The following is a 27642-nucleotide window of genomic DNA, read 5'->3' as shown; positions in this document are numbered from 1 at the left end:
GCCGACTGCCAACATACCGCCTCTGCGGCGGTTTACCGCTGCCCATATTATGACACACACATAGCAATCCGTCACTATACAGACACACACATAAGTCCGCCAGCCCAAAGGTCAGTGATAAACTGACGGTACCAAAACCCACACCGTTACACCAACAGAACTACGCCCACCACATTATGACCCACAAATCACCGCAGCGGACATTCAACCGCGTTAAACCATTGGCGCATACCTCCGCACTAAAAACACACACAACCTAACATAACAACACCAAATTTGACAATTCAAACTACACACACCTGACACCCTAACACACATCACACCCACACCACTATAAAACACACACCCACACTACACACAACCCTCTACGACTAGAAAAAATTGCCACTAGAGAGAGATACAGCAAGAGCACCCACACAAACAGAGCCACAGAACACCATCACCCACACACCATTCACGCACCTCACAGCACACACCTCTACACATCACCCCACACACCCTCACACACACCACTCACACTACACCCAGGGCACCAGAAAGACACCCCAGGTCCTCAGAGGAGGAGCTATGGGTCCTGGTGGAAGAAATCACACGGGTAGAGCCACAGCTTTTTGGAGCACAGGTGTAGCAGACATCCATTGCTAGGAAGATGGAGCTATGGCGGAGAATCGTGAACAGGGTCAGTGCTGTGGGACAGCACCCCAGAACAAGGGATGACATCAGGAAGAGTTGGACCAACCTACGGGGTAAGGTGCGTTCCGCGATAGCAAGACCCCAGATAGCTGTACAGAGGACTGGCGGTGGACCCTCACCTCCTCCCCAGAACTAACAACATGGAAGGAGCAAGTCTTGGTAATACTGCATCCTGGGGACCTGGCAGAAGTAGCAGGAGGACTGGACTCTGGTAAGTCAACTCTTCACTACTTTCAGCCCCCCTATCTGCATGCCTTCACATAAACCCACCCCTACCCTCACCCCATCACAAACAGTCCCTGCGATCCAGGCAGAAGCCAAAGAACATTGCCAAGACCCCCACCAGGATTCTGATTGTCACCCTTGTGTCTCACTCAGTCACCCTGTCCACCTTGAACTGCCATTGCTCCCCTTCATATGCCCCCTTGGACACTGCAGCTGTGATACAAATAGACTGGAAGTCTTACCCGGACTCTCCTCCACCCCCCAGCCTATACACATACCCCATCCACTTATTAGCACATAAATAAACATTTTTGTAAAAAATACAAGTATTGAGTCTGTCAAGTGATTGAACTAAGTATTAGTTTAACAATCGATAGACATTGCAATTCAACTGTACGGTCATGTATACATAGGTATGACCTGTAGTTTGCTGCAGTCAATACACCAGGAGCCAGAGTGGGGCAAATATATCTGTAAATAGACATGTCAAAGGGTAAAGTAAGTGTCCATAGTAGTGGGAATATCAGCCTGCCAGTGACAATTTATAATACAAAACTGCAATGGAAGGTGAAATTACAGTGTCTTGTCTGTGTGTCAATGGAAGTACTGTTGTATGAATGATGTTCTATTGTCCACATCCTCTGCCTCCTCTTCGTCACTGTCTACAGGCTCCACCGCTGCCACACGCCCTTCTCCAGTCTCATCCTCCTGCAGAAAAGGCACCTGGTGACATAAGGCAAGATTGTGCAACATGCAACATGCCATAATGATCTGGCAGACCTTTTTGGGTGAGTAGCAAAGGGAACCACCTGTTAGATGGAGGCATCGAAACATGGCCTTCAGGGAGCCGAAGGTTCGCTCAATTATCCTCCTTGTTCGCCCATGTGCCTCATTGTAACGTTCCTCTGCCCTTGTCCTGGGATTCCTCACTTGCGTCAGTAGCCATGAGAGGTTGGGGTAACCAGAGTCACCTGCAAATATCGAGGGATACCTGTTAGCCAGACACTAACCCCATGCCCGTACACCAACATATAATGGGTAGGGACCATGGGCTCACCTCTTAGCCACACCCGGTACCTTAGGAGTTGAGCCATCACATATGGGATGCTGCTATTCCTCAGGATAAAGACATTGTGCACAGACTCAGTATACTTTGCATTGACTTGGGCGATGTACTGGTCCACCAGGCACACTATCTGCACATAAATGAAGTGAAAGCTCTTTCGATTTCTGAACGCCTGTTCATTTCTCCGGTGGGGGGACAAATGCAATATGTGTACCATCAATTGCCCCAATGATGTGGGGGATATGTCCCATTGCATAGAAGTCAGCTTTCACTGTGGCCAAATACTTCACATGGGGAGAAACAATGTAGCTGTTTATGTGTTTAATCAGGGCAGACAACACTCTTATTAGCACAATTGAGAACATTGGCTGTGACATTCCTGCTGCCAAGCCCACTGTCACTTGGAAATAACCAGTTGCCAAGAAATGTAGCACAGATAGGACTTGCACAAGAGGGGGGATCCCAGTGGGGTGACGGATAGCAGAGGTCAGGTCTTTCTCCAATTGGGCACACAGCTCCGTGATTGTGACCCTGTCAAGTCTATAGGTGAGGATAATGTGCCTGTCCTCCATTGTTGCCAAGTCCACCCGGGGGGATGTCTCCATCTCCTATTCATCCTCAGCGGTTGTAATCTAGGGGGAAAAATGATGAGCATCTGTCAGTATTCAACATTTTCAAAATGTACAGTGCATTGCATGTTGTGACAGAAACAGTATGTTGCTGTATAAGCCCAAATGGTGCCTATGTGTGCTGTGACACAGTTAGGTGCCATGGCCTGCCCCCCCCCTGAAATGGCATCCACCTGTCCTGTGTGGATGGACATGTGGGAATGACGTAATGCCACTGACATTGTGCACCATTGCGGGAGGCGGTCAAGTACCACCGTGCAACTCCTCATTGGTTGTCATTGGGGCCTATAGGTTACAGTAGCCAATGGTGATGTACGCCGGTCGTGACGGTACGCACCACCGCGGATGTGACCGCCGTTTTCTATCTGTTCACCCACTTGCTACCTGACCTTCAACAGGAGAGGGCCTACAGTGCATTTGCTGCTGTGACCTGTGTCTGGAACCTATGATGGCTTGTGTCACTGTGCAAAGGGCCCCTGCCTTCACCGCTGCGGAGTTGGAGAGACTGGTGGATGGGGTCCTACCCCAGTACCGATTGCTGTATGGGCCTCCAGACCAACAGGTGAGTAAACTGTGAGCACGATGCATGGGGCATGAATGCATGGAGTGCTGTATGTGAGGGCCTTGTGTAAGGGGTGGTGGTTGAGGGGACCTGGGGAGCGTGCTGCATGTATGGTGGGCAATGTATGTGCGTAAGGGGATGGGAAGGATGTGGTGGGCCATTAGTGTAACAGGCCGGAAGGTATGACTTATACCTTGTTTCTATGTGTATTTCTCTGCAGCTTAGTGCCCATCAGACAAAGGGTACATGGCGTGCCATCCCCAAGAATGTGCGGACCCTGGGGGTCTACAGCAAGTGGAGTCCCCACTGTTGCAAATGGTGGGAGGACCTGAGATGCTGGGCAAGGTAGATGGGGGAGGACCAGCTGGGGATGGCCTCCCACCGAGGAAGGGGTGCCAGTTGAACCCTGACCCCCCTGATGTTCGGCATACTGGCGGTGGCCTAGCTGGAGCAGGATGGGCGCTTGAGGGCATCACAGCAGCCACAAGGCGGTGAGTACAGTTTCACATTATACCACTTGTGCGTGGTGAAGTGGCCTTCGGGTGGGGGATGTGGGCCTGTTGGTGCCCCTAGGCCAGGCTGAACACTGCAGGGTAGGTTCCATGTTGGGCAGGGGCTGACGAACTCCACCTCCAACCAAGTTAGTGGGCATCCACTACTGGGCAGGGCTCTGTGGGTCTCAGGTATGTTACAATTAGCATTAGGTGTTACTGTCCATGGCCTGGTGACTAGCATTGTGACTGGTAGTCCATTGCCTTGTGTGTAGGGAGGTTCCCTGTGTGTGTGTGTGTGTGTGTATGTGTGTTGTATAAGCCAACGGTGGTGTTGTTGCTGCCATTGACCAAGTGCATCCTCTGTCTCTTGCTCCCCTTTTTGTTTTGTCATCCTGTCCTTATGTGCATTAGCATCATCTGGCGGAGGAGCAGAGGCACCGGCGACGGAGGGAGCTGCATCCCACAGGGCCCATGAAGCCGAATCCACTGACGGTGAGGTCACCAGTGAGACGGATGGTGAGGGGAGCACCACGGTGGAGACAGGAGGGGACAGTTCGGAAAAAGTGATAGCTCCTCCGATGAAAGCTCCCTAGTGGTGGCGGACAGCTCTGTGCCCAGCCCAACTACAGGTACAGCAGCCACCCCCTTACCAGCACCGCCCTCCCAGCAGCCGCTCAGCGAGTTTCCTGTGCCCGCTCACCCAGGAGGGTGGGCATCTCCTTCGCCCCATGCACCTCAGGCCCTGCCCCAGTTAGCCCTGCTGCCCTCAGTGAGGAGGCTATTGAACTCCTGAGATCCATCTCTGTTGGGCAGTCAACCCATCCAGGGGTTGGCAGGGCATTTGCAACAAACAAATGCATTCCTGGAGGGCATTCACTGTGGCATGGGGGCTCAACAGAGTTCAATCCAGGCTCTGGCCTCCTCCATGATGGCAGCCATTTTTCCTGTCTCTAGCCTCCCCCCTCCAACTTCCTCTGCCCAGTCCCATTCCCCTCCACCCCAACCTATCCCAAGTACACATTCAGACCTGCATGCACCCAAGACAACACACAGGAGTGGTTCAGGCAAACACAAACACCACACATCATCCCACAGGCACTCACACAAACATCATCCATATGCAGACACACCAACATCCACTGCCCCCACTGTGTCCCCCTCCTCCTCCTCGTCCACCTCCCTCCCAGTGGCTTCTCTACTCACACCTGCATGCACTACATCCCTAGTCAAAGCCTCCATCACGCCTATCACTACACGCCCCTCACTGGCAGTCACCACCCCCACCTCCATGCACACATTCCCTGTGTCCTCTCCCACAGTGTCTGTGCCCTCTCCTTCCAAAGTACCCAAATGCAAGCACTCAGACACCCAACAGCCGTCCACCTCACAACAGCATCCAGCCCATGCACCTGCACCCAAACACAGCAGACAGACACCTCCAGCAACCACTCCCTCGTCCTCCACTTCCAAACCTTCACCCTCTTCCTTCCTCAGTGTCCCTAAGAAGCTTTTCTTCTCCACCATTGACCTCTTCCCTACCCCTCCCCCATCCTTCACGTCAGGCCAGGGTAGTCAGAACCCATGCTAGCACCTCAGCCACCCAGTCCACGGCCACAGTAGTTTCGGCAGCTACTGCAGGTGTGAGAGGCTCCAAGGAAAGACCCATCAGCACTGGCAGTGTGCCTTCACCAGCTGCCAAGGAGAAGGGCAAGGATGCACCACCAGCTGGCAAGAGGAAGGGCAAGGAAACACCACTAGCTGGCCAGGACAGGGCAAGTGCAAGGAGGCACCACCAGCTCATAAGGGGAAGGGTAAGGAGGCACCACCAGATGGCAAGAGCAAGGGCAAGGAGGCACCACCAGCTTCCAAGGTGAAAGGCAAAGGGCTTGCACCTGCAGGCAGGAGGACAGGAGGCCTGGTGCTGGTACTGATTCTGATCCCCAAGCACCAACCATGGCGCTTCAGCCGTCCGAGGCTGCAGGGGAAGGGATTGAGCCTCCCCCCACTGCTGGCAGCCACGACACCAGCACAGGCACTGGCACCTGCACTGCCACCTGCACCGCCACCAGCACCACCGCTAGCAGCAGCAGCCCCAGTGGGTATCTGTCCGAGGCTGCAGGGGAAGGGCTGGAGCCTCCCCCCACCACTGGCAGTCACGACACCAGCACTGCCACAGCACCGGCACCTACACCGCCACCTGCACCGCTACCAGCACCGCCTCCAGCACCGCCGCCAGCAGCAGCAGCTCCAGTGGGCATCCGTCCGAGGCTGCAGGGGAAGGGCTGGAGCCTCCTCCCACCACTGGCAGCCACAACACCAGCACCGCCACCCATACCGGCACCTGTACCGCCACCTGCACCGCTACCAGCACGGCCGCCAGCAGCAGCAGCCCCAGTGGGCATCCGTCCGAGGCTGCAGGAGAAGGGCTGGAGCCTCCACCCACCACTCGAAGCCCCGACACCAGCACCAGCACCTGCACTGTCACTTGCACCACCACCTGCACCACCACCAGCACCGCTGCCAGCACTGCCACTAGCAGCAGAAGCCCCAGTGGGCATCCGTCTGAGAATGCAGTGGAAGGGCTGGAGCCTCCCTCCACCACTGGCAGCACCGGCACTGCCACCACTGAGCAGCCTTCGCCGCCGGAGGGCAGTGTGTAGTCGTGCCTCCATGGACTGTGATGCATTCTGACCACTGCAACTTGTGTGGGTGTGACACCCAGGTGAGTGACTGTGAACTTGCACTCCCCAAGATCTGCATCACAGGGCACAAAGCCCCCTCCAGAACCAGTGGAAGAAGGCATCTACTCACCCCCTCCTTGCCAGGCTGAATCACATTGGGCACAAATCCCCCTCCAGGACCAGTGGAAGAAATCATCCACTCACCCCCTCCTTCCCAGGATGAAACACACTGGGCACAAAGCCCCCTCCAGAACCAGTATAAGAAACCACCCACTTGAGAGACTGTGGCTTTGCACTCCCCAGGACCAAGCAGTGGGCAAACCACCCACTTGAGAGACTGTGCTTTGCACTCCCCAGGACCAAGCAGTAGAGAAGCCATCCACTAAAGAGACTGTGGCTTTGCACTCCCCAGGACCAAGTAGTGGGCAAACCACCCACTTGAGAGACTGTGACCTTGCACTCCCCAGGACCAGGCAGTGGGCAAACCACCCACTTGAGAGACTGTGGCTTTGTACTCCCCAGGACCAAGCAATGGGCAAACCACCCACTTGAGAGACTGTGGCCTTGCACTCCCCAGGACCAAGCAGTTGGCAAATCACCCACTTGAGAGACTGTGGCTTTGCTCTCCCCAGGACCAAGCAGTGGAGAAGCCATCCACTAGAGAGACTGTGGCTTTGCACTCCCCAGTACATCGCACAGGGCATGTTGCCCCCTCCAGGGCAAGTGGTATTGTACCATCTTCCGGCTGAGGTGCCCCCTCTTTCCCCGTCTAAAATAGTAATATAAAATCCAATTTCACCAATAAGGAGGATTTTCTGTTACCATTATGCCCTTACCAAATATGACCTAGTTACCCCTTTCTGATCAGAATCTACCACTCAAACAGTATATGTGGGTAGGCCTAATGCTATCCTATGAAAGGAGCAGGCCTCACAGTAGTGGAAATGAATTTAGTAGTTTTCCACTTCCAGGACATTTGACACACACATGTACATGTCTTTCCTTTTACCTGTGTAGCATCCTGCCCTATGAGTTACCCAGGGACTAGATTAGGGGTGACTTATATGTGGAAAATGGGTGTTTAAGGCTTGGCAAGTACTTTCAAGTGCCAAGTTGAAGTGGCAGTGAAACTGCACGGAAAGGCCTTGCAATGGTAGGCCTGAGACATTGTTAAGGGGCTGCTTTTGTGGGTGGCACAACCAGTGCTGCAGTCCCACTGGTAGCATTCAATGTACAGGCCCTGTGCACATGTAGTACACTTTACTACATATAAGTAAATCAAATATGCCAATTTGGAATGAATCAATGTTACCATGTTTAAGGAAGAGAGTATATGCACTTTACCACTGGTTAGCAGTATTAAAGTCTGCAGAGTCCTAAAACCAGCAAAAACAGTGTCCTGAAATTGGAGGGAGGCAGGAAAAATGTTGGGGGATGACTACCCTAAAGTTGTCTGGATAACAATCTGGTGTTGTCATGTTCCTAGAAAAGGTATTCCTGAATGAAGGGTTTCCTAAGTCACTCTTGAGTGATATCAGTCCTCAGTTTTCAGCTGAGAGGTTTACTACATTCCTATCAAGAAATGTCATTAAAGAGAAGAAGACACCTGTGTATCACCAAGCTAGTCATGGTGCTGTGGAGAGATTCAGTAGGGTGATCATGAGCTGTATTCAAGCTGTCTATATTGCGGGGAAGATCTGGGAATTGGAAGTTGATAAATGGGTGTGGGCATACCACATAACTCCTACAGTAATGGTTTATAGTCCCTTTAAAATTCTAAAGAGATGTGATCCGTTCAGTAAAGGCAATAAATCATGGATATCTCAAGAAAATCAAAGTAAGTGGTCACCAGAAGTAGTTAAAGCCAATCTAAAAAAGCACAGCAGACTTACAAAATGAATTATGACAAATAAAACACAGTGTGAATAATTGTACTTTGGAAGAGTATAATTGGGTGCAAGTGAAACACGATAAAAATGTTAAGAAGTGTGGTAGTCATTTTTCAGGACCATTACAAGTGTGCAAAGTTTATTCTTGTTCTGCCAAGCTTAGTAAAGGTGAAAGTTGGCATTTTAGTAAGTTTTCTAAATGTAATAGGATTTTGTTGTGGAGTAGTAGAAATTTGAGAACTCCTGGTGCATTTTGAAGGGAGGAAGAAGGCAATAGCGAGTCTAATGAGCCTAATTATTACCCTGTTAAAGTTCATGCAAATGAGACTACAATTAATCTTCTGATTAGGTCATCTGATGTTGGAAATATATCTCTTCCTGAAGAAAGGAGGGAATCCAATAGTGTGAGTAAGGAATAGGGGCAAGTCTCTTCTCATGCTTGAAATCTCATGCCAAAAGTGTGAGAATGACAAGTTCAGGCAGACCTGTATGTGTAACATAAAAAATTATGATATTTTTGATGGAATAGTTTTCCTTTCTGATTGATTAGAAGTGTATTACTTGTGGTGCTGAATCACACATTGTTATACCTATTAGTATTACTATAAGTGTATTATATTTTCCTGTCCGAATGTGTGTGGTGATTTAATAGTGTTAAGAGTCATGTCTGTAATATTCCTTTTGTAATAGTTAAATGTGTTCCTTGTTTTGGTTATCAATCTATTGTTTAAAAATGTGTTTTAATAATAAAAGGGGAACATGTGTGCTGTTTCCCAGTTGTGATTTCTAGGACGACATATTATGATTCTTCTTTAAAATGTTATGGATGACCGTTGTTAGGGACAGTTAGCACGGACTTCGGCTGTGAAGGACATGTCAGCCTGCTCTCACTCTGATGAAGAAATATTAAATTTTTATTCACTTTGTGTGCCTCATCACTACAGAAATATTCAACCTCACAATCTGATTAGCATATGTTCATGATCTTTGCATTGATAAAATCTTATTCCAGTTGCCATATTGTAGTTTTGTTGATGTGCTTATTGATATTGAGACTAATAAATGTACTAGTAGATTGTAACTAATAGGGAATAAATATCTAAAATCTTACTAGATTTGTGTGGTTATTCACAGATGAGAGATCATGGTGTGTTTCATTTCTAATAAATGTTACTGATTAGTTTGAGTGATTAGTTATTGTAGATATTGATTAGGTTATTGATCTATTGATTGAAATGCTAGATAGATATCTTGTTCTGGGAAGTCCCCAATCAGGGTCAAAAGATTCATTGGCCTAAAACGAGTCCCACTGTAAGTAAATTATCAAAGCTGGGATGCATTATCAGTTCTGGTAGCAGAGGACGGTTTCAGCCCTTTGGGGGCCCTAGGACGAGGGACCATTGTTTGAAAATTGATTCTGAGATAATGCAAATTGGAGAGATGATGTGCCCCTAAATACCAAATGACTTTTACGGAATCTCGGAGCTTGCCGAAGTGAGTAGGGTATGTTCTCGGTGTTCTAGTGATAGAGTGAGTGACGTAGGGTTTGCGCCTCACAGCTTATGCATACCGCAGGTGAATTGTGAAGTTTGTGAGAATTTCAGGCCAGGTGATGTTTTAGTAGGAGTGGGCGTACTCCGCAGTATGAGAGTAGGGAAGTCGGCGAACTTTATGTGAGTGTGGCGCTTTGTGCTACAAAATTGTCCACGTGGTTGTTGATGATGTATGGACCCTCCATGGTCTAAGACTCCAGAGTATATTGATGGTTTGTTTATGTTGTAATTTGCGCGGTTTAATAGGTCAATCGGGCGTGGTTGGCGAGTCGAGTTTGAGTCATAGTGAGTGAATGAAAACTTTGATGGAGATTTGGGGAGTTCTAAAGTGCACTAGGACGAACCATTGAGAAGTCGAGAGTAGAATTTATGGGTCAAATTTTGCTTGTGAATGCGGAAGCCAAGAAGGAGAGAGTAGCGGCCTAGGCTTAAAGTGAAATCTCTATAAAGTTCTGAAACGATTGTGTTACCCTTCCTGTAGTAAACCGGCAAATTTGAGTTTGTTAGTGCTCGCAATATATTGCATTAGTTTTTGTGTGACTAGAGAGTGAGGGAGACAAGCCGCAAGACTTTGTCAGCCACAGTGTGTGTGAGTTTGAAGTCATTGGAGCCGCGCTGGGATAGGTCAGTTAGTGAGAAGGGTCGCGCACGGATTGGCAGCCGTCTGTGAGAGACAATTTGTTGAGAAGGTAGGCGAAGAGAGTTCTGGGAATTAAAGTCACTTCCTGTTTCAATTGTAAGCAAAATAAAAGACGTAAAAATTACGTTTTTCAAGGCTCTAAGGAGCACTTTGAGGGGAGATGTATACATTACCGCGAGTGTGGGGGAGCCTGCACCTCCAGAGGATACTCCGGCTTATGCCGTAATGGAGGAGAGGGGAGTCATGCCATGCCTTTGGCTAAAGCAATGGTGCAAATTAACAGAAAAAGATGGGTGTTTGGCGTTTCCGGAGCACAGATTTTTCAATATAGTGATGTTAGAGAATTTGTGGAAGGCGTTAAATGAGCAAAAGCTGCCTCCGAGACCAGCACAGTTTGAGGCATTAGCAATTTGGGAGCTGATGGCCATACGTCAACGGCAACAAATGTTTGAGAGGAGAATGAGGAAGGCAGAAAAGACACTAGGGGAGGCCAGGTGGGATAGTGAGCACAGGATGTGGAGAAGGGAGATAATAGATGGAGTAAGGATGTTTCCGGCAATAACATAAGAAGCCGGCACGCAAGGAAGAAAAGCCACTTGTAAGACAGATAAAGGGTCTAGCAAAGAAAAGGAGACTAAAAAGTCCTGGGCAGAGGCAGAGGACTCAGATGATGATGAGTTCCTTAATCAGTTGCTGCATGATCGACCACCGCCATATGCCATAAATGATAATAGACCAAGTACAAGCGCAGGTCCTGTAAACTCGACACAGAATCATGGAACCACAAATACAGCACAGGTAAATACAGTTGCAACAACAGCTCCGGTACAGAATAGTGTCAGTGTGTCTACGGCTTCAGAGATGCAGACACAGTTGCAGCCACCACCAGTTCAGAGGCTTTACCCTGATATCCCGATATTAGAGACAACTACAAGTTTGATGGTGCCGTCAGATCCGGCATATACGAGACCAAAATTAGTACAGATTGAGCCAACTCCACTTTTACTGTCTCAAGCACAGCAACCAATGGTTCTGAATTATGCCCCAGTCACGGGACCACAGTTGACCAGAGCACCTACAATGAACCAGAATATGGGGGCTAATGCTCCTCAGGGGTTGGGTAGCAGACAGTCAACAGCCGCCATATCATTACCGATTACAGTTGGTCCACCAGTACCATTGTATGCACAACCGAAGTCTAGTGTATGCGATCAGGGTGTAATGACCCAAGAGGTGACAAGAGGAGGGATCACAGGAAACTCTCAAGGAATGACTCCAGTGGTACAGACAATAGACAGATCTGGATCACTGTTAGACTTCAGTCCGATAGGGGTTCCTCTAGATGCCATGAAACAATCAGGTTTGGGTCTGCTGACCACAGAGATCTCAAGTGAGAATGTACCACAGACACCGATGATGCAGGCTGGTAACATCTCATTTCAGGGATTAATTGTGCTACATCTGAACATCTGAATGAATGGTTAGACAAGTTAAATTCACCACAGACTACTCCTGCAACAGCAGAGCAGTCGGACATAGAAGAGTACATGAATTTTGTGAGGTTGGGCATGGAACCAGCAGAGCTAGTTGAAGGAAGCATGGGAGTGAACAGACTAGAGTCGTACACTGAAGCAGAGTTGAGGTATTTGTGCCCAAAGATAACTAAAGAAGTGAGCAAAGTGCACCAGAGATTGGCGAACTTAGCAGATAAATACGATATAGACCTAGATAATACTAAACATTTGAAGAGGAGTTACAGGTTAGACTTCAAGCCTAATGTTTTGATCACATGAGGTCTACTGGAATGAAGGCACACCTTAAAGAAATACTGCAGAGTGCACAAGTTTGGGGAGCCTTAGAAAAATGGGAAGGCAGATGGGCAAAGAAAAGAGAGAAAAGGAAAAGTGACTGCTTGGAGCAGCAGCAGGCCAAACCAGCACCAGATACCGGTACAATAAAAATGTTACCCATGAGAGAGACAGCTGGAGAGGTTCTTGTCCATGTACCATGGTCTAGAGGTGACATTCTGTCATTCACAAATGATTTTCCCAGGTTGAGAGAGAAGCCAATAGAGTGGTACCAGCAGACAGATAGATTTGTGAAGCTTGAGAAGTGTCTTTGAGAAGACTTGAATACCCTGTTTGAGATTATAGTACCGGCTGATTTGTGGATTGAATGCAAGAGAAGTGTTGATTGGCCGACAGCAGAACCGGCAAGGGACAGAGCTACAGGAGCACCATCTCCTGATGTAATGAGGTACTAGCGAATTGGATTCCAAAGGAACCACTATTAGGAACTCGCAGATTACATACAGTTAATTTTGCGATTCCCACATAGCGAATTCTATGGATGTGCTATTTGGGAATCCCAAAATCGGTATTTTGCACCTATGGGTCCAAGCGGCTAAAGTAATAACATGACAACTTGTAAAAGGTGCATTTTCAGAACTGCAATTAAACATCGAACTGCACCATTAATTGAGATTTTAAATTGTGAGTTTTTAAATTGTAAATTACACTTCTAAAACGGAAACAGGTAATCCACTTGTTATGCTATGGGAGAGATATGCCTTGCTGCAGTGAAAAAACAACTTTAGGACTTTTCCACTACCAGGCCATGTAAAACTTAAAAGTACCTGTCCTGCTTTTTAAATACATTGCACCCTGCCCTCCGGATTGTCCAGGACTTACCTTAGGGGTAATGTATATGTATAAAAAGGGAAGGTTTGGGCTTGGCAAAAGTTTTTTTTTTTTGCCAGGTCGACATGGCAGTGTAAAACCAAGATATGTTAAACTAAAAGGTTCATGTCCAACTTTTTAAATACATTCACTACACCCTGCCCTTTGGGCTGACTAGGGCCTACCGTAGGGGTGACTTATATGTAATAAAAATGAAGGTTTGGGCCTGGCAAGTGGGTGCCCGTGCCGGGTCGAAATGGCTGTTTAAAACTGCACAGGCTCTGCAGGGGCATTATTGTCTATGGAATAAAATCTATATATATATATATATATATATATAGTGAGAGAGAGCGAGAGATAATCCTAGACAAAACTCAATCTCTTTCTCTAGCAGGAATATTAACCACAAGAGCTATCTTGTTCATTTTTACTGCTGCCGGAAAGCTGAAACACAAGGAACTCTGCAGCAGGTGGTTTTAAATCGTACGTTATTGCTCAACAAGGCACCCTCCAAAGGCCAGCGCCCCTTCTCCTGTTCAGCACCTAGAGTGGCCACACTGGTTTTACCTCCCTAAAGGCAGCCCTGCCCACACTCAAATCTGGGGACCGCCAAAAAAAATCAGACACAGATCACAAGCAACAGTAGGAAAAACACACAAAGTGGAAATAAGTAAGATGAGAAAGATAAAAAATCTGATGCAAATGAATAAAACAGGAACCTACACTAGTGAGATAAATGGGCAGGGCGCATCCAGTAGTAGACAATTTACACTTGTATTATCCAAACTGGATTATGCCGATAGCTTCTACCATGGATCATCTCTATCTGAGTTTGATTCAACACAGCAAAACCTTGGTATTCACACAATTAATAGCATGTGGCGCAAGTTTCAGAGCAGAGCTTTGGGTACCAGTACTCATTCTATGACAAATTTAACACTGCGCATAACATTGTACTTATCACAACTAGCAGCTCCATACAATTTTGCAATACAACTCAACATTCAACTACTTTGGTTTCCTTATTAATATTCATGGAAGGTTTCACTTATACTAGCCAAATTCAGTTACGTTAGGTGGTTTTGTTTCAACTTGATATGCGGAAACCGAAATTATCAATAGGCAAGATAAATAATTTACTGAAAATGTTGACAGATGCAACAGCAATTAAGATCAAACTTACATTCAAAATTGGCAAATATTATATGAAAAAGTGAATATGATGAAAAAACATCAAGCACCTTACCCCACCCTATTAAGGTGAATCCCCAAAGGTATTTAGTGTCTGAGAAGAAAGCCACAAAGATAAGACTGTGTAGGTACAGTCCTTCCACCAGAATCCAGTAGTAATTTGTTGCCAAGAAGTAAATAAACATCACAACCGATATCTTGCACCCCACCTGTGTAGACACAAGTACAAGTTTTTACAACTATTTCATTAAAGGTAGGACATCATATAATCACATGCTTGCTGTATGAAACGTCATAGCTGCTAAATACATTTAAAACACATTTTGTGAGAAAAACATTATTATAGTGTTCTATTCTCTTGAGGATAATGCATTTTTATTTTGAGCTCATTTGAAATATAAATTGCTATAATAGCATTAAATATTGAAGATTTGCTTTGAGAATTCTGGCAAGGGAATCAAGGAGAGGCCCGGAGGCAAATCTGAAAATTGTTTTTTTAGTGATTTGGAATCCCTGTTGGAGATTCCGGGTGCTCCACCCATTCTTTTAATGGGCAATTTCAATCGTTGCTTGTCGCCCAATCAGGAAGTGTGACGCCGCGAAGACCAGTGGTTTCCTACTTGAGGACCACAATCAGATCGGCGGTCCAAATTTCAGGCGGCCGTTCCTGCTGCGGGCCACTTTTTGGTTTGGGACCTGTTTTTTGGACCGCAACGCGACCTGAAACTTTCCCTTTGGGCTCTGTTTCACACTGCTCCCACCTTTTACCCGCCTAGTTTTACTTAACTGTTTCTTACTGTTTTTCTTCTTTTCTTCTTTTTTCTCTTTTTATTTTTTGTTCCTTCTTGGCCATATTTTCTCTTTCCTAGGAGTCTGTGTTTCCTTCCCTGCATGTCTTGCTCCCTACCTTTTATACTACGGCTATTTTTCCATTTACTTTATTAGGCTTTTCTCAATCCAAGATGGTGTCTTCATTACTTCCTGCATGTCACTTCCTGTTTGTCAGTATATAAGCACGGATGCTCTTCTGTTCCTTGCATTGCAAACACTTCCATTCCGGTTGTGCTCCTCGCTCCTGTGTCCTGTGACCTTTGGACCTTGGTCAATTCAGAACAAGCAGGAAACCTGGTGGTGCCCAGAGACTGGCAGATTACAGAGGTAAGAAGTGTTCAGATTGTGACAGGAAAAGGTCTGTGCGAGTGATATGTTGAAAAGCTACATAGTGCATAAGTTTACCCAATCAAAATATGATCTTCAAACAATTAGGTCCTTCTCTGAGTTAGGCTTTGTGTGTTTAAATTTTTTTTAGGGAGGATAAGTTGACATACTAAACATTTGCTTAAGGAAACCAGAGCTGCCCAATTGATGAGATGTTTATACAGGCATGGTATTTCGTGGTCTGTAAAGATTGAGGTGCTAAGGATTATGTGTAGTGATCATTGGGGCTTAAAAGCATTTCTCCTTTCTGCTCCAGGCCATAAAGGTAAGGTGATTACTATGGAGCAATCCTTCCAAAAGCACTTGACAACCAGGATTAATGACAGATATATTGTGCACTTAAAGCTATTTCAAGAGAATAAAGATCTCGGGCTCGGGGGGAGGTACCAGTGTGTTGCACTGGTAATTGGAGACTAACGTAGAAACAGTCAAATGTTTGATCCCATTGGACAGGCACTGCCATCCTGAGGTTTTGAAATAAAGTGGATGCTGGATATCCACCCAGCCTTGCTTTAATAGAAAATGTTTGGATTTAATGAAATGTCTGAGGTAAGCTAGATCATTGAGGGGCTTACCTGAGGGCTCTTAGGAGAAAGGTTTGATGCCATGAAAAAGGAATATGCAGTATTGATTAGTAGAAAGAAACCTGTTTACTACCAGGCAAATTGGGACTTGATGATCCGAACCCTTCAGGCCAGAGGGTATCTGAGAGGAGAAGGTGGCCTGTTCAAAGGAAGGACTTATTGGGACTTTTCTCTAAATAATCACTGGTGAAACTCATATCCTTCTTAAAAATAACTAAGGCAGTAGGCGTGTGTAACTTACCTGCCAATTGTTATAAAGTTAGAACCTGAGAGATGGGCTTGTTTTTTCTCTAAAGTTTTTGTTGTTGTGAAACGGACGGGTCATTTTCCCCATTGTTGGAATGGTGCAATAATTAAGCATGTTCATAACAAAAGGAGCTTGATGACACAATCCTGCTCAATGTCTAAGCTAAATTTTATTCTAAAGTGATTTTACAGTCCCTGAAAGATTTAATTGAGACCAGTAATCTTGTCTCTATGGAAGAAGGAGGTTTTAAACAAGGTCACTCTACAATACACCAGTGCTTCAGTTCGCGGACTCTTGGGCAGAAGGCAATGGGAACTACAAGGAATCTTTTTTGTTGTTTTGATGATTTTAGTTCAGCATTTGACCTTGTACATCACACTAGTTTGTGGGATAGCTCCAACATCTGTCCATTCCTAATAGCTTACTTGCAATCCTCCAGGAATTGCACCACCAGAATTGGGCTCAAGTAGAACTAGACTTTGAATAGGTCTCTTTCTTCTAGAATGCCACAGGGTAATGGCCTCCTATGCTGATCTCATTATTCCTAACATACCTACAGGGTTCCCTTCATAACACTAAATCGTTTTCATTGAAAAGGGATGGAAGACATATTTTGTATTTCCTTTATGTGGATGACTTGGTTATTTTAGATCTGACACAAGTGGGCCTCCAAACGAAGCCTGAAAGGTTTAGTCTGTACTGTGTGCCCAATAAATTAAAGGTTAATATGGAGAAAACAAAAATAATCAATTTGGGGAAAAAGTGGAAACCTTCTAAGTGGGGGCTAGGCACAAATATGGTTGAGGTGGTAACCTGATATAAATATTTAGGCATGATGTTCAATAATAAATTACATTGGGCCATGCATAAAGAAATAGTGGAGGCTTGAGCACTTTTCACTACAGGTGATCTAGTTAAATTTAAAAACACATACGGTGGACCATCTCTGTCCCTAGTATTTGCTGCTTAAAATGCTTTGGGGCCTACTCAATATTTATGTGGGGAAGAACTGTTGACTCTAATTACAGAGGCAAGCAGAAAGAAGTGTGACAGTAAATGCCTGCAAAAACTGCTTGGCCTACCCAAAAGCACAATGTGCTCAGCAATACCATTGGAAGTGGACCTGCCAGTGTGAAACTTTTTAGTCTATAAAGCTATATAGATATATATACACACACACACAAAAAGGTGTGTGAGGGGGAGAAAAGAGTAGCTCAGTTGTGTGTCCCTATTTGAGGCAGACCAAAGGGAATCCGAGCCCGAACTCCCAAAAGTCAAGGATAATTAATTTTAAGGGGACCCCTGCTCAGGATAAGTCCATGATTCCCTATGAAATCTCTGTGTGCAAGAAATAATAAGGAAAGTTTCATTGATGGAATGGGTGGTCTCACACACTTAGTAGTGCCATGTTTCATCATAGCCCACCCCTACACACCCTAGTATAACAATGTCACCAGGGCAGACTCAGCCACCTGTTTAGGACTTCCCAGAGGGAGTTCTTAGAAAAAGTTCACTGGACAAAACCAGGATCCAGAAACTTGAAAAAAACTTAGTGGACTACCGGTAATTCACCATTATTCTGGTGTCCACTGGTATAATTAAAAAACAGAAAATGATGGGCTTGAGTATAATGGCACAGCTCATCTATAAATAACCCAGCATGTTTCTGCCCATTTACCAAGCCTCAAAAGGTCTAGGGTATTCATCAGTGCTGAGGATCCCTATCTGAATCAAAGACTTGAAAGTGTAAAGCTAATGGTATAATCAAAGTCTGTGAATGGAAACCACAAAGGTCACATAGGGCCTACCTGTGACTATATCAGTCTGAATAGACCTAATAAGAATAAAACAAAGAGTGAGATTCCAAATTGAACCATTCATTAAGTCATCAACTTTTTAGGAACCATTTGGTGAACATGCAAGGAGAGAGTGCATTCTTCGAACCACTGCAACCAGTTTAAATTCAAAGTAGTGTTCAGTACAAAACATGGATCCCAGAGTTCATTGAGCATGTTCAGTCAGACACCCCTATAGAAACTTAATAAAGTAGGTGATAAAAAAAAACATTCCTTCCAGAATGAATGGGTCTTAGGCCTCATGTCTGGGAATAGGGCGATGCCTCTTGTAGTCACACACCAGTGCTTAATTTGTAAATAGAAACGTGCCGGTGCTCAGAGCTCTCCTCTGAAACACGCGGCTGCTGCAGTTAAATGTGTGAGCACAAAATACGGAGGCAGCATAATCCTGAAGCTATCTCGACCTCTTTAATCCATTTAAAGCCACTCCCAGCACTTCAGCTCACTCTTGCAGCTTTCTGCTTTCTCCCTTTGTGCCGCTTTTTCGTTTTTCCCTTTCTCCGTCTTTCCCATATGTGTCTTTTGCTCACAACAAATGCTTGAGGCAGAAGACTAAGCCCCGGCCCTAAAAAATAAGTGCTGGTGCTCAGCACCGGAAACAACAAGCACAAATTAAGCACTATCACACACTAAATACAAAGAGAAAGCCAAAGTTTAAATCCTCTGTGAAAAGTAAATACTGAGATTCTAGGTCAGTAGTAGTTACCGACACTTAGTGTAATTGTAGTTGGTGAAATTCATAAGCACTAAGTCGTAGGTGCACCTAGCTAACAGAAATACTTTTTTTTAATCATCTGATTATGTAAAATGAAGGACTCCAGGTGTTAATCATGAAATTGAGGAGAAGCTATGTGGATATTAACGAGTTGTCTCCATAGTTTCCCCGACTAGTGTCTATAAATCCAGGGCCCCCGAAGTAAATACTGGGCATCATTGGACCACTTAGATTGTAAGCACTACTAGGGTCTCCAATAATATATTTCAGATTCTCATACAAATGCAATTACAATAGATTCCTATTTGTCCCATCTTGGGAAGTCAACGATCGCTAAGCAAAGTTGTTCCAGAGTGCATGCACGCTCCACCCATATTTAGTGTTTTTCGGCGACCAAAGTTGCGGCATAATTATGTCCCAGAACTGTGCACAGGGGATCATTATGCATTCAGGGAAACAGTAATCACCCAGTATAAACATGGTTCCACCGTAGTCCCATGAAATTACATGCTAATCCTATCTGTACTGCTATCTATTTCAGGCTTCCTCCATGGTTATCGTTCACAACAAATGATCTTGATGAATGCTATCGCCCCAGTATGGGTGCAGAGAAAAGGTAATTGCATCCTTATGCTTAAACAGCCAGGGTCTCTGTAAAGAAGGTCCCTTTTCCCTATAAATGTAACAACGAGCTCCCCCCAGATTTGCCACTTACTTCGGCAAATGGTGCATCATGAGGTGCTACCTCTGCGTGTTGCCTCTTCCCAGCTACTTCTACAATCCTCCCTGTGGTCGAGAATGAATAAATGCTACTGTTCCTCGTAGTCGCAACGCCGGCTGCATGTTGCTGGGGATTGCGTACTCATGACGTCACGGGCATGCCTCAGGAATTATGGGATTTGTAGTTGAAACAAGACTATGAGATTATGCGCTCTTACTAGGGGGGCTATTGCCTACTGTAGTCATGTGCATAACGAGGACTACATGAATGTATGTACCAGCATCTTGACAAGAAGAAGGAAAAAGTAACCAAGTAATCAAAAAAAGGGGGAAAACAGAGTCCAGTTTATCCACACACTGACTCGGACCTATTCAGCCATCTGTTAAGATTTTTGTAAATCATTCCAGTTTTTGAAAGTTGCCTGGGTGGTCTGTGTTATCCCTTTAGGTTAGGAAAGTCTGTGGTTCATCTCAATGTGTAGCATCTGTTGTCCTTCACACAGTATTTAATATCACCACCCTGGTCCCTTGGGTATCGAGGGGAAATGGAGAAGGGGCTACCCCAACTGTAAAAGTCACAATTTAGTCTTCTTAGGAATGAGTCTCTCAAGAAAGATGTCCAGGTGTTAATTATTGTGCAACATAACAATCTGTGTCTACTACGCGGACTCATTTAGGAGGGACTTAATACTTAATTCACCCTCATCTCTCCAGTAAGGACCAAGTGATTTAATCATTCAGACCATCCATGTCAGTGAAATCTCCACACCCACTTTTGTTCATGCCACAATAGGGCTTTTATCATGTCCTGTCTGGTTTCTTTAGATCTCTCAAATAAGAACCATTCCATTTTATCAACAATCTGGTTCTTTGTCATGTAGTTGTTTGTCAGTTTTGTAGAGTCATGTTTGCACTTAATTGTTTTTCTGTGTTTCTGGATTCGTATCCTTACTTTGCGACTCGTCATCCCTGTATATCTTAGTTTGCACGGGTACTGTATCATGTAAATTTAAATTTTTGTTTACAGTTTCGTTTTACAGTTTGAAGAAGAATATCAGCTCCAAGAAGGTCCACAATCCCACAATCCTACCTCAAGTTGGGTGATTCTTCTCATGAATTTACCAACACTGCATTTACCTCATGGTGACTGATCTGAAGGAACGGGTAGGTTCCACAGACTCTGTGGTACCTCCTTGGTGTGTCCCTTGCCAGGTCATGTATGGAAAATCAAGTCCTGAAGGCTTCTTGCTCTTTTAAAAACATGCATTGGTTGTGGCAAGTGTAAACCTCCTGATATCAAAATCTTCCATTTATATATGATGATCTTGTGCACCCTACGCTTTTGGGATAAGCTTTGGAGCTCAGAGGTTCAGAAGGTGTCAAATTTCAAGAAGTGATCTAAAGTGGGCTGTACAAGTCAGAAATAGATCAGTGAAAGTTGGGATGTTGGGATGGTGGAAAGATTTAGAGTAATGGAGGCATCCCACCTCTCAAAGGGGGAGAGGAGAGAGGGCTGTTAGAGAGAATCCTGGACAGCGGATCTCTACTACATTTCAAGAAAACCCTCAGTGAGTTACATGTTGGAGTCCTGGGAAAACTAAAGGATATTTCCTTATATGTCTGCGTTGCCAAATCCATAGTTGCATAGGCAAAATTTTGGATGAAGTGTGAGTTTTTGATTTTTAAAAGTGGAAGAGTTTGATGCACTTTGTGATTCTGATCAAAACTGCACTAGTGGATTACGGACTGCAAATTTGAATGTGCATCTGGTGTTAGATTGTTTACACTTTTATGATTACGATGTCAGATTTTGAAACCACTGTTTTTCAAATAAAATATATCTCATTGCAATGAGGAACTGGCATTTCTCATGAACATGGAGTTTTTCGATGTGGCTTGTGCGTTAGCAAAATTTTTAAAAACTCACTTGGGATAGAATTATTGTGAGATATTACATTGTAAGGGCTAGCCAAACCTAGGTTGATTTTATAGAAGTAGTGTTGAAGCAGCAAACTTGGTAATATGCGTAATTATGTTGTACTGTTTATTGTGGCTCTCTCTGGGGAAAATGAGTGTGTGCTTTTATTGTTGGTGTATAGGATTTGGGGGGGAGTAGGGGTAGGGTATGAGGTTTTACTGTGAATGTGTGTACAATGTTTTATAGACCTGTCTAAAGAATAATTAAGATGTTATAGGCTGCAAGGGAATGGGAGTTTATGCTGGTTTACATTTTAGCTCACATGCAAGGCTAAATGTGATTCTCCCTCACTCTAAGTCCCAGGCCTGAAACTGCTTCTTTACGGTTTAAGGAGATGTTGAATTTTCCTGAAGGTATGTTGTTGGGATTTAAAGTTATTTTTCATGGTTCACAACTGAAATTAAGAATGTTCATAAACCTATGTAGAGTAGCCAGCAAAGAAGAACGAACAAAAAAAAAAACAATCATCACTCAAATTTGTTATGTGTGTATATATCTGATTTTCACGCAAAGATCCTTTGCCAATGGAATTGATGAACCTCGAGAATGGCAAAATCATGGGGGTTATTCTAACTTTGGAGGAGTGTTAATCCGTCCCAAAAGTGACGGTAAAGTGACGGATATACCACCAGCCGTATTACGAGTTCCATAGGATATAATGGACTCGTAATACGGCTGGTGGTAAATCCGTCACTTTTCCGTCACTTTTGGGATGGATTAACACCTCCTCCAAAGTTAGAATAACCCCCAATATCTCTGGAAAAAGTAAAGGAGGAACCGATTTGATAAAAGTGACACAATCCCTGCTTGACATATTTTTCTTGCTGACAAACTAGGGGGTGGTGCAGGAACAAGATTATGCAACATGCTACAGAAATCTGTGATGAACAAATGGAGTGTAGCATGCCAGAAGGGAGAGCACGCAGAATGAGGCAAGAATGTGGCTGTGAGCCTGATCAAAACATCTCACTACAATGCGCAGCTTTGTAAGGTGGGCTGAGGGACTAGCACCTGTCTTACTGTGTTTTAAAAAAATAAGGTAAGCCTCTCTGAGGCCCTTATCTTGAGAAAGGGCAGGAAAGTCACCATTAATCCTATGCAAACTCTGCTATCAAACAAAGTTACCATTGAAGATTGAGAGTTACACCAGTTGAAATTGAGAATAATGGATCAACAGTAGAACTGTACAAGCTCTAGCCCACCCCTTTGTGTTAGCCCAAGCACTAAATTATGGCCAAATCAAAGACAATGACATGGATAAAGAGGAGATTCAAGTTTGGATCTTAGGCAGTGTGTTATCTGATGATATCTCCATCTTTGCCATGATACAATGCCTAATTGCTTTTGTAAGTCAACAAGTGATTTGAGGAATCCCTCAGATACCAACTTTAGTAATGTGCTGCAGGTTTCTGTCCATTCAACCATTTCAGACCAGTAGAAGAGATGATGACCAATCAGTGGCTTTCCATTTGTTCAAACAAGTGCTTCAACATGGTGGTTGCCACATAATTTCAGCTGCTTAGGAATGTGTGCCAGGAGGGCCAGAGGTTGTTTCATGAGGATGACAACCTCCACAACCTTATATGTCTGCAATTAAATACACCCATTTACCACAATTGACAGGATACTCCTCCACTGGTCTACTAATAAAGGTTCATGCTTGCAGACTGGAAATATTTGTCACAGGCATGCCAGTTGATGTGTCATATAATAGGAGCTAATGTGCAGTAGGCTGAAACATCCACAAGGACTTTAGGCATGGAGCTTTGACGTGCTACGTTGAGGTTTTGCTAAGTCCCACATTCATCTGTTGATTGTATTGTCTTGCAGTTATTGTCCAGTAGTTGGTTCTTTGGATATCTTTGAGGGCAATCTATGAAGCTCACAGTTCAAATGTTGAGCGATGTACACTTTCACTGCCTGGAATTTGTTTCCCAGTGATTGCTGAAGGCCTGACCAGGAGGTCTTTCTAGCTCTATTTGACAAGTATGCTCAAATACATCAAGGTCGTGAGGTCGTATGTGAATGCAACACGGTGAACTATTGTTCTCCTAATAGCATATGTCAATTGAAATACTCACCTTTCAGACCAGCTGATCTGCTTTAGGTCTGTGGATAAAGAATTTGATAGCGTGAGCAGATTGTTGAACCAGCATGTAATGGCATGAGCTGCATGGCTTTACTTTAAAACAGGGCCAACACTAATACTTCTAGGGCAAACAGGAATAACATAGGGAGGATGGAGTAACAATATTTGTGTTTGCCTATAAAACTCAGGCCTAATATATATTTCTTCAGAGTTCCAGAAAGATAAACCCATTTTACCCCGTCAAAACCTTTTCATCATCCAACGAAACTGACACTTTGTCATTTTGGTCATTTCATACCTGACACAGAAAGTGTAATAATGTCCTAGAGTTGTCACAAGAGAATCGCCCAGGAATAAAGCACATGTGTGGCATAGATAATGGCAGCTATTACTAATTTTATTGTGTTGGTTATTTATTTGGCAAGGATTTTTATGTCAGTGTTGTACAGGGAAATTGGACGAATGCGATAGCACAGGAATGGGTGTTTCTACCAGCTTAAATACATGTGGTATAACTGCATGATTTAACACAGCCCACCACTTGCCGAAGACTCTGCAACCTAGAAATCTGAATGCGGACCTGAACCTATCACTATTGCTATGGTTAACAATGTCAGAAGACATCCCTTTATCAGCCAAACAATATGTGATAGATTCGATACTGTTAAATTCAGATATGAGAGTACTGGCATCATAACTATCTAGGCTGTTTTAACCACACAGTACTATTGTCATCCCGATATTATAGTAAATAGTCTGGGGCGTGCCCATAGCTGATGATTTCAGGGTTTCCAAAAAATGTCAGCATGATTTCAGGTTCATAGAACTGCTTCTGTTTACCATGTATAGTGAGAAGGATAGCACCTGGCCATATTGAAAGTTAGCACTTATTAAATGTAATAATGTAGCTCAATGTTATCCTATTGGAGAGGTATGCCTTGCTGTAGTGAAAAGCAAATTTGGTGTTTTTTCACTACCGTGACATGTAAAACTTAAAAGTACATGCCCACTTTTTAAATACACTGCCCCCTGCCCCCTGGGCTGTGTTGGGCCTAACCTAGGGGTGACTTATATGTGTGAAAAAGGAAGATTTGGGCCTGGCAAGAGGCTTATCTTGTCAGGGCAAAACGACAGTTTAAAACTGCGCAAACCTGTAATGGCACACCAGAGCCATGTTTATAAAGTGCTACTTAAGTGGGTGGCACAATAAGTGCTGCAGGTCCATCAGTAGCATTTATTTTACAGGCTGTGGGTAAAGGTGGTGCCCCTTGACTAGGGACTTATAAGTAAATGAATTATACCAATTGGGTTTCAATTCTACCATGTTTAGAGGAGAAAACACAAATAGTTCAGCACTGGGTGCAGTGGTAAGGTGCACAAGGCAAGCAAAAATAAGGTTAGCAAAAATTAGAGGAGTGAAGGCAAAAAGTCTAGGAGAAGACCACCCTAAGGTTGACAAGTTTAACACTAGCCAAAAACATGTTCTGTACCTCAAAAATTGCACCTGAATTTGTGCAATGTTCCCAACATTTTGAGGACATAAACTGGGAGAAATATTATACGTCTAATTTCTCTTACAGCTTTCATGTGTTTTTAGCTATGAACACTTTTCTTCACTCTTGTGTATGTGTCTTTTCCCCATTTTGAGTGTATTCACTTAGCAGGTTCGTTTTCAATCAGGCAAATGTGGTCAATGTGCTTTTTACGTGTTGTTACTGTTTTCAAGTCTTGTGACTCAAGTGTACTTATATGAAGCAGGTGTTTGTGAAAGTATTTCATTGCTCTATTACAGTATCTTAATTTAGTGAGTACAGTCGGAAAATATGGCCGGCTTTGCAATGTTTGCGTTGCCTAAAATGTGTTATTGGCATCCTCTGCCGAGCTTCCTCAATGAAATATTCAGATTTCGTGCATGATTGCGATATATTTTTAAACATGTTTCCTTGAGAATACAGACTCGACTTAACTCTAAACTTTTGCTTAAGAACTCATGGTAGACCGTTTGGAGATTTGAAGTGCAATGCTTATTGTTTTGGCAATTCACTTTAAAAAATGCCAGGGTTAAAATTTACAGAAACTGTTGTCTGATCAAACCAAACGAAATGACGGAAGCACAAATCAAGATCGATATGAGAACGTACACTCCCTTCTCAGAACTATTGTCCTTTGGATTTGGCCGGATCACCTAAGACCTTCAGCGACAGGTTCGTTTTCTCAGAAGCAGGACCATCTCGAGGGGAGCGCCCTGGGCCCACTCATTTTGAGTGTTCTGTCTCTTGTTAAAGCCTGTTTTAAATAATACAGATAGACAACAGCACAACACTGGGTGGCACAAATACTGTTTTTACTTTCCCTGGAGTATATGTTTTTTTAAATACAACCTGCTTCATGGACTACAAACATAAAAGGGGCTCCACAAAGGTTTTGCCCATCGTGGCTGAAAATGCTACCATGAGCCACAAATGTTATACACATGACAAATATTCATGCAGAGTAAATGGTACAGTAAATACAACAAAGCTTAAATATTACAATATGTAATGATCATTTATTGTGAATTCATCTTAATGTTGAGATGTAAAAATAAGATATGTGTAAAAAAAAGAAAATGCTTACATATTGCGATTTGTCCAATGCAGGAGCTGCCATAATATTTCTTAGGTCACCAAGTAGCAGAGAATCCATCTCTTTCATCCCAATGTGGGTGTGGACCACCTTGTCATTTATAAAGATGCTAACTGCCCTTAACATGAAGGAGACAAATAGGTGCATGTGTATGTAATTCCTGGTGCAATGCAGTCTCCTGTGAAAGCACACAAAACAACACAGTGTTATCCATGGAGAAGTAAGATACGCTGTCTTGCACAGAAATATAAAAAAGGTAGAATAAATTGATAGCAGTTATATAAAACCCTTAACTCGATATGCATTGTTAAATAAAAGCGTCAAAGTACTGAGGCCCTTAATTACTGAAGTTTTATATGAAGGCTCGTGTGACAAAAATGCGACGCCACACAGTGCCAATTTATTACCCACTTAAAAGGCTCATGGGCGCAGCGCTAAATTGTACTGCGAAGGAGAGAAGCCAATCAACCTGTAGTAAATATCATTGTTTAGGTCAGATATACATTAAAAATACCTTTCTTCAATATAATAGACATAATGCAAGAATGTAAAGTGTGTGTGTGTACATTTTCAATCCCAACCTTTTGTTTCTCACGTTTACATTACATGTCAGTCACTTATTAAAAAAAAGTCATTACATTTCCCAGCGACATTTAAAATAAACATGTATTGCATTGTAGAAATGTGGTTTGCTGTTACAAAGCCTGTGATTCACAGGAACGCGGGGCAGGTAACCTCATAACACCTTTTTTAAGATGTATCAAGTCTTTTTAAAAGTCAAGAAGCTCTTTCCAAATCATTTAACAATTTACGCAATCTATTACAAATCACGAGTAGGAGAGAGCGTGACAGATAGAGAGACATTCCATCCTCTCTGGAATTTTCAACCTAATTTATCAATGGTTTGACTGCAATTGTGGTTGCAAACCATTGGCCATTGACTGACCACTGGGTTGAGGTGGTAACTGATGTGCAAAGACGAAGCTGTTCCCAGTGAAATATTTCCCTTTAGGATTCACGGCGACAGTTTTGAGGGAGGTGGGCAGCGTTTGCCTGTTCCCCTCCTTTATTACCAAATTGGACACATTGATTTTATAAACAGCACTGTCCCTTTCATTAGCATAGGCCCTTTTATTATTTAAATATTTACCCTTTTAGAATCCAAATGCAGAGACGGAGGTCTGCTGTCCCTTGCGGGCCTCTGTCCCTGCATTGCAGCCAATTATAGGGGTGTCGCAAATTGTGACCTGTCTAATAAATATTAATTTGATAGGTCATTTTGCAACTCAGTGCAAATAGAAAATGTGCA

The 27642-nt window shown here is 44.1% G+C and overlaps 1 protein-coding gene across 1 annotated transcript in view; it reads right to left on the bottom strand.

The window, feature by feature from the left end:
- The window catches only part of PTH2R (parathyroid hormone 2 receptor), a 1094265-nt gene that overhangs the window by 525226 nt on the left and 541397 nt on the right, over positions 1-27642 (bottom strand). Inside the window, exons 6-7 of the mRNA XM_069221390.1 lie at positions 26325-26511; positions 14357-14510 (exon numbers count right to left, since the gene is read on the bottom strand). Coding sequence (XP_069077491.1) covers positions 14357-14510; positions 26325-26511 — 341 coding nt within the window. The remainder of the gene's footprint in view (positions 1-14356; positions 14511-26324; positions 26512-27642) is intronic.

This window comes from Pleurodeles waltl, chromosome 3_1 (assembly GCF_031143425.1).
Source record: "Pleurodeles waltl isolate 20211129_DDA chromosome 3_1, aPleWal1.hap1.20221129, whole genome shotgun sequence".
Classification (NCBI taxonomy): Eukaryota; Metazoa; Chordata; class Amphibia; order Caudata; family Salamandridae; genus Pleurodeles; species Pleurodeles waltl.
The sequence above is the reverse complement of the archived record's forward strand: the minus strand, read 5'-3'. Positions and strand labels throughout refer to the sequence as shown.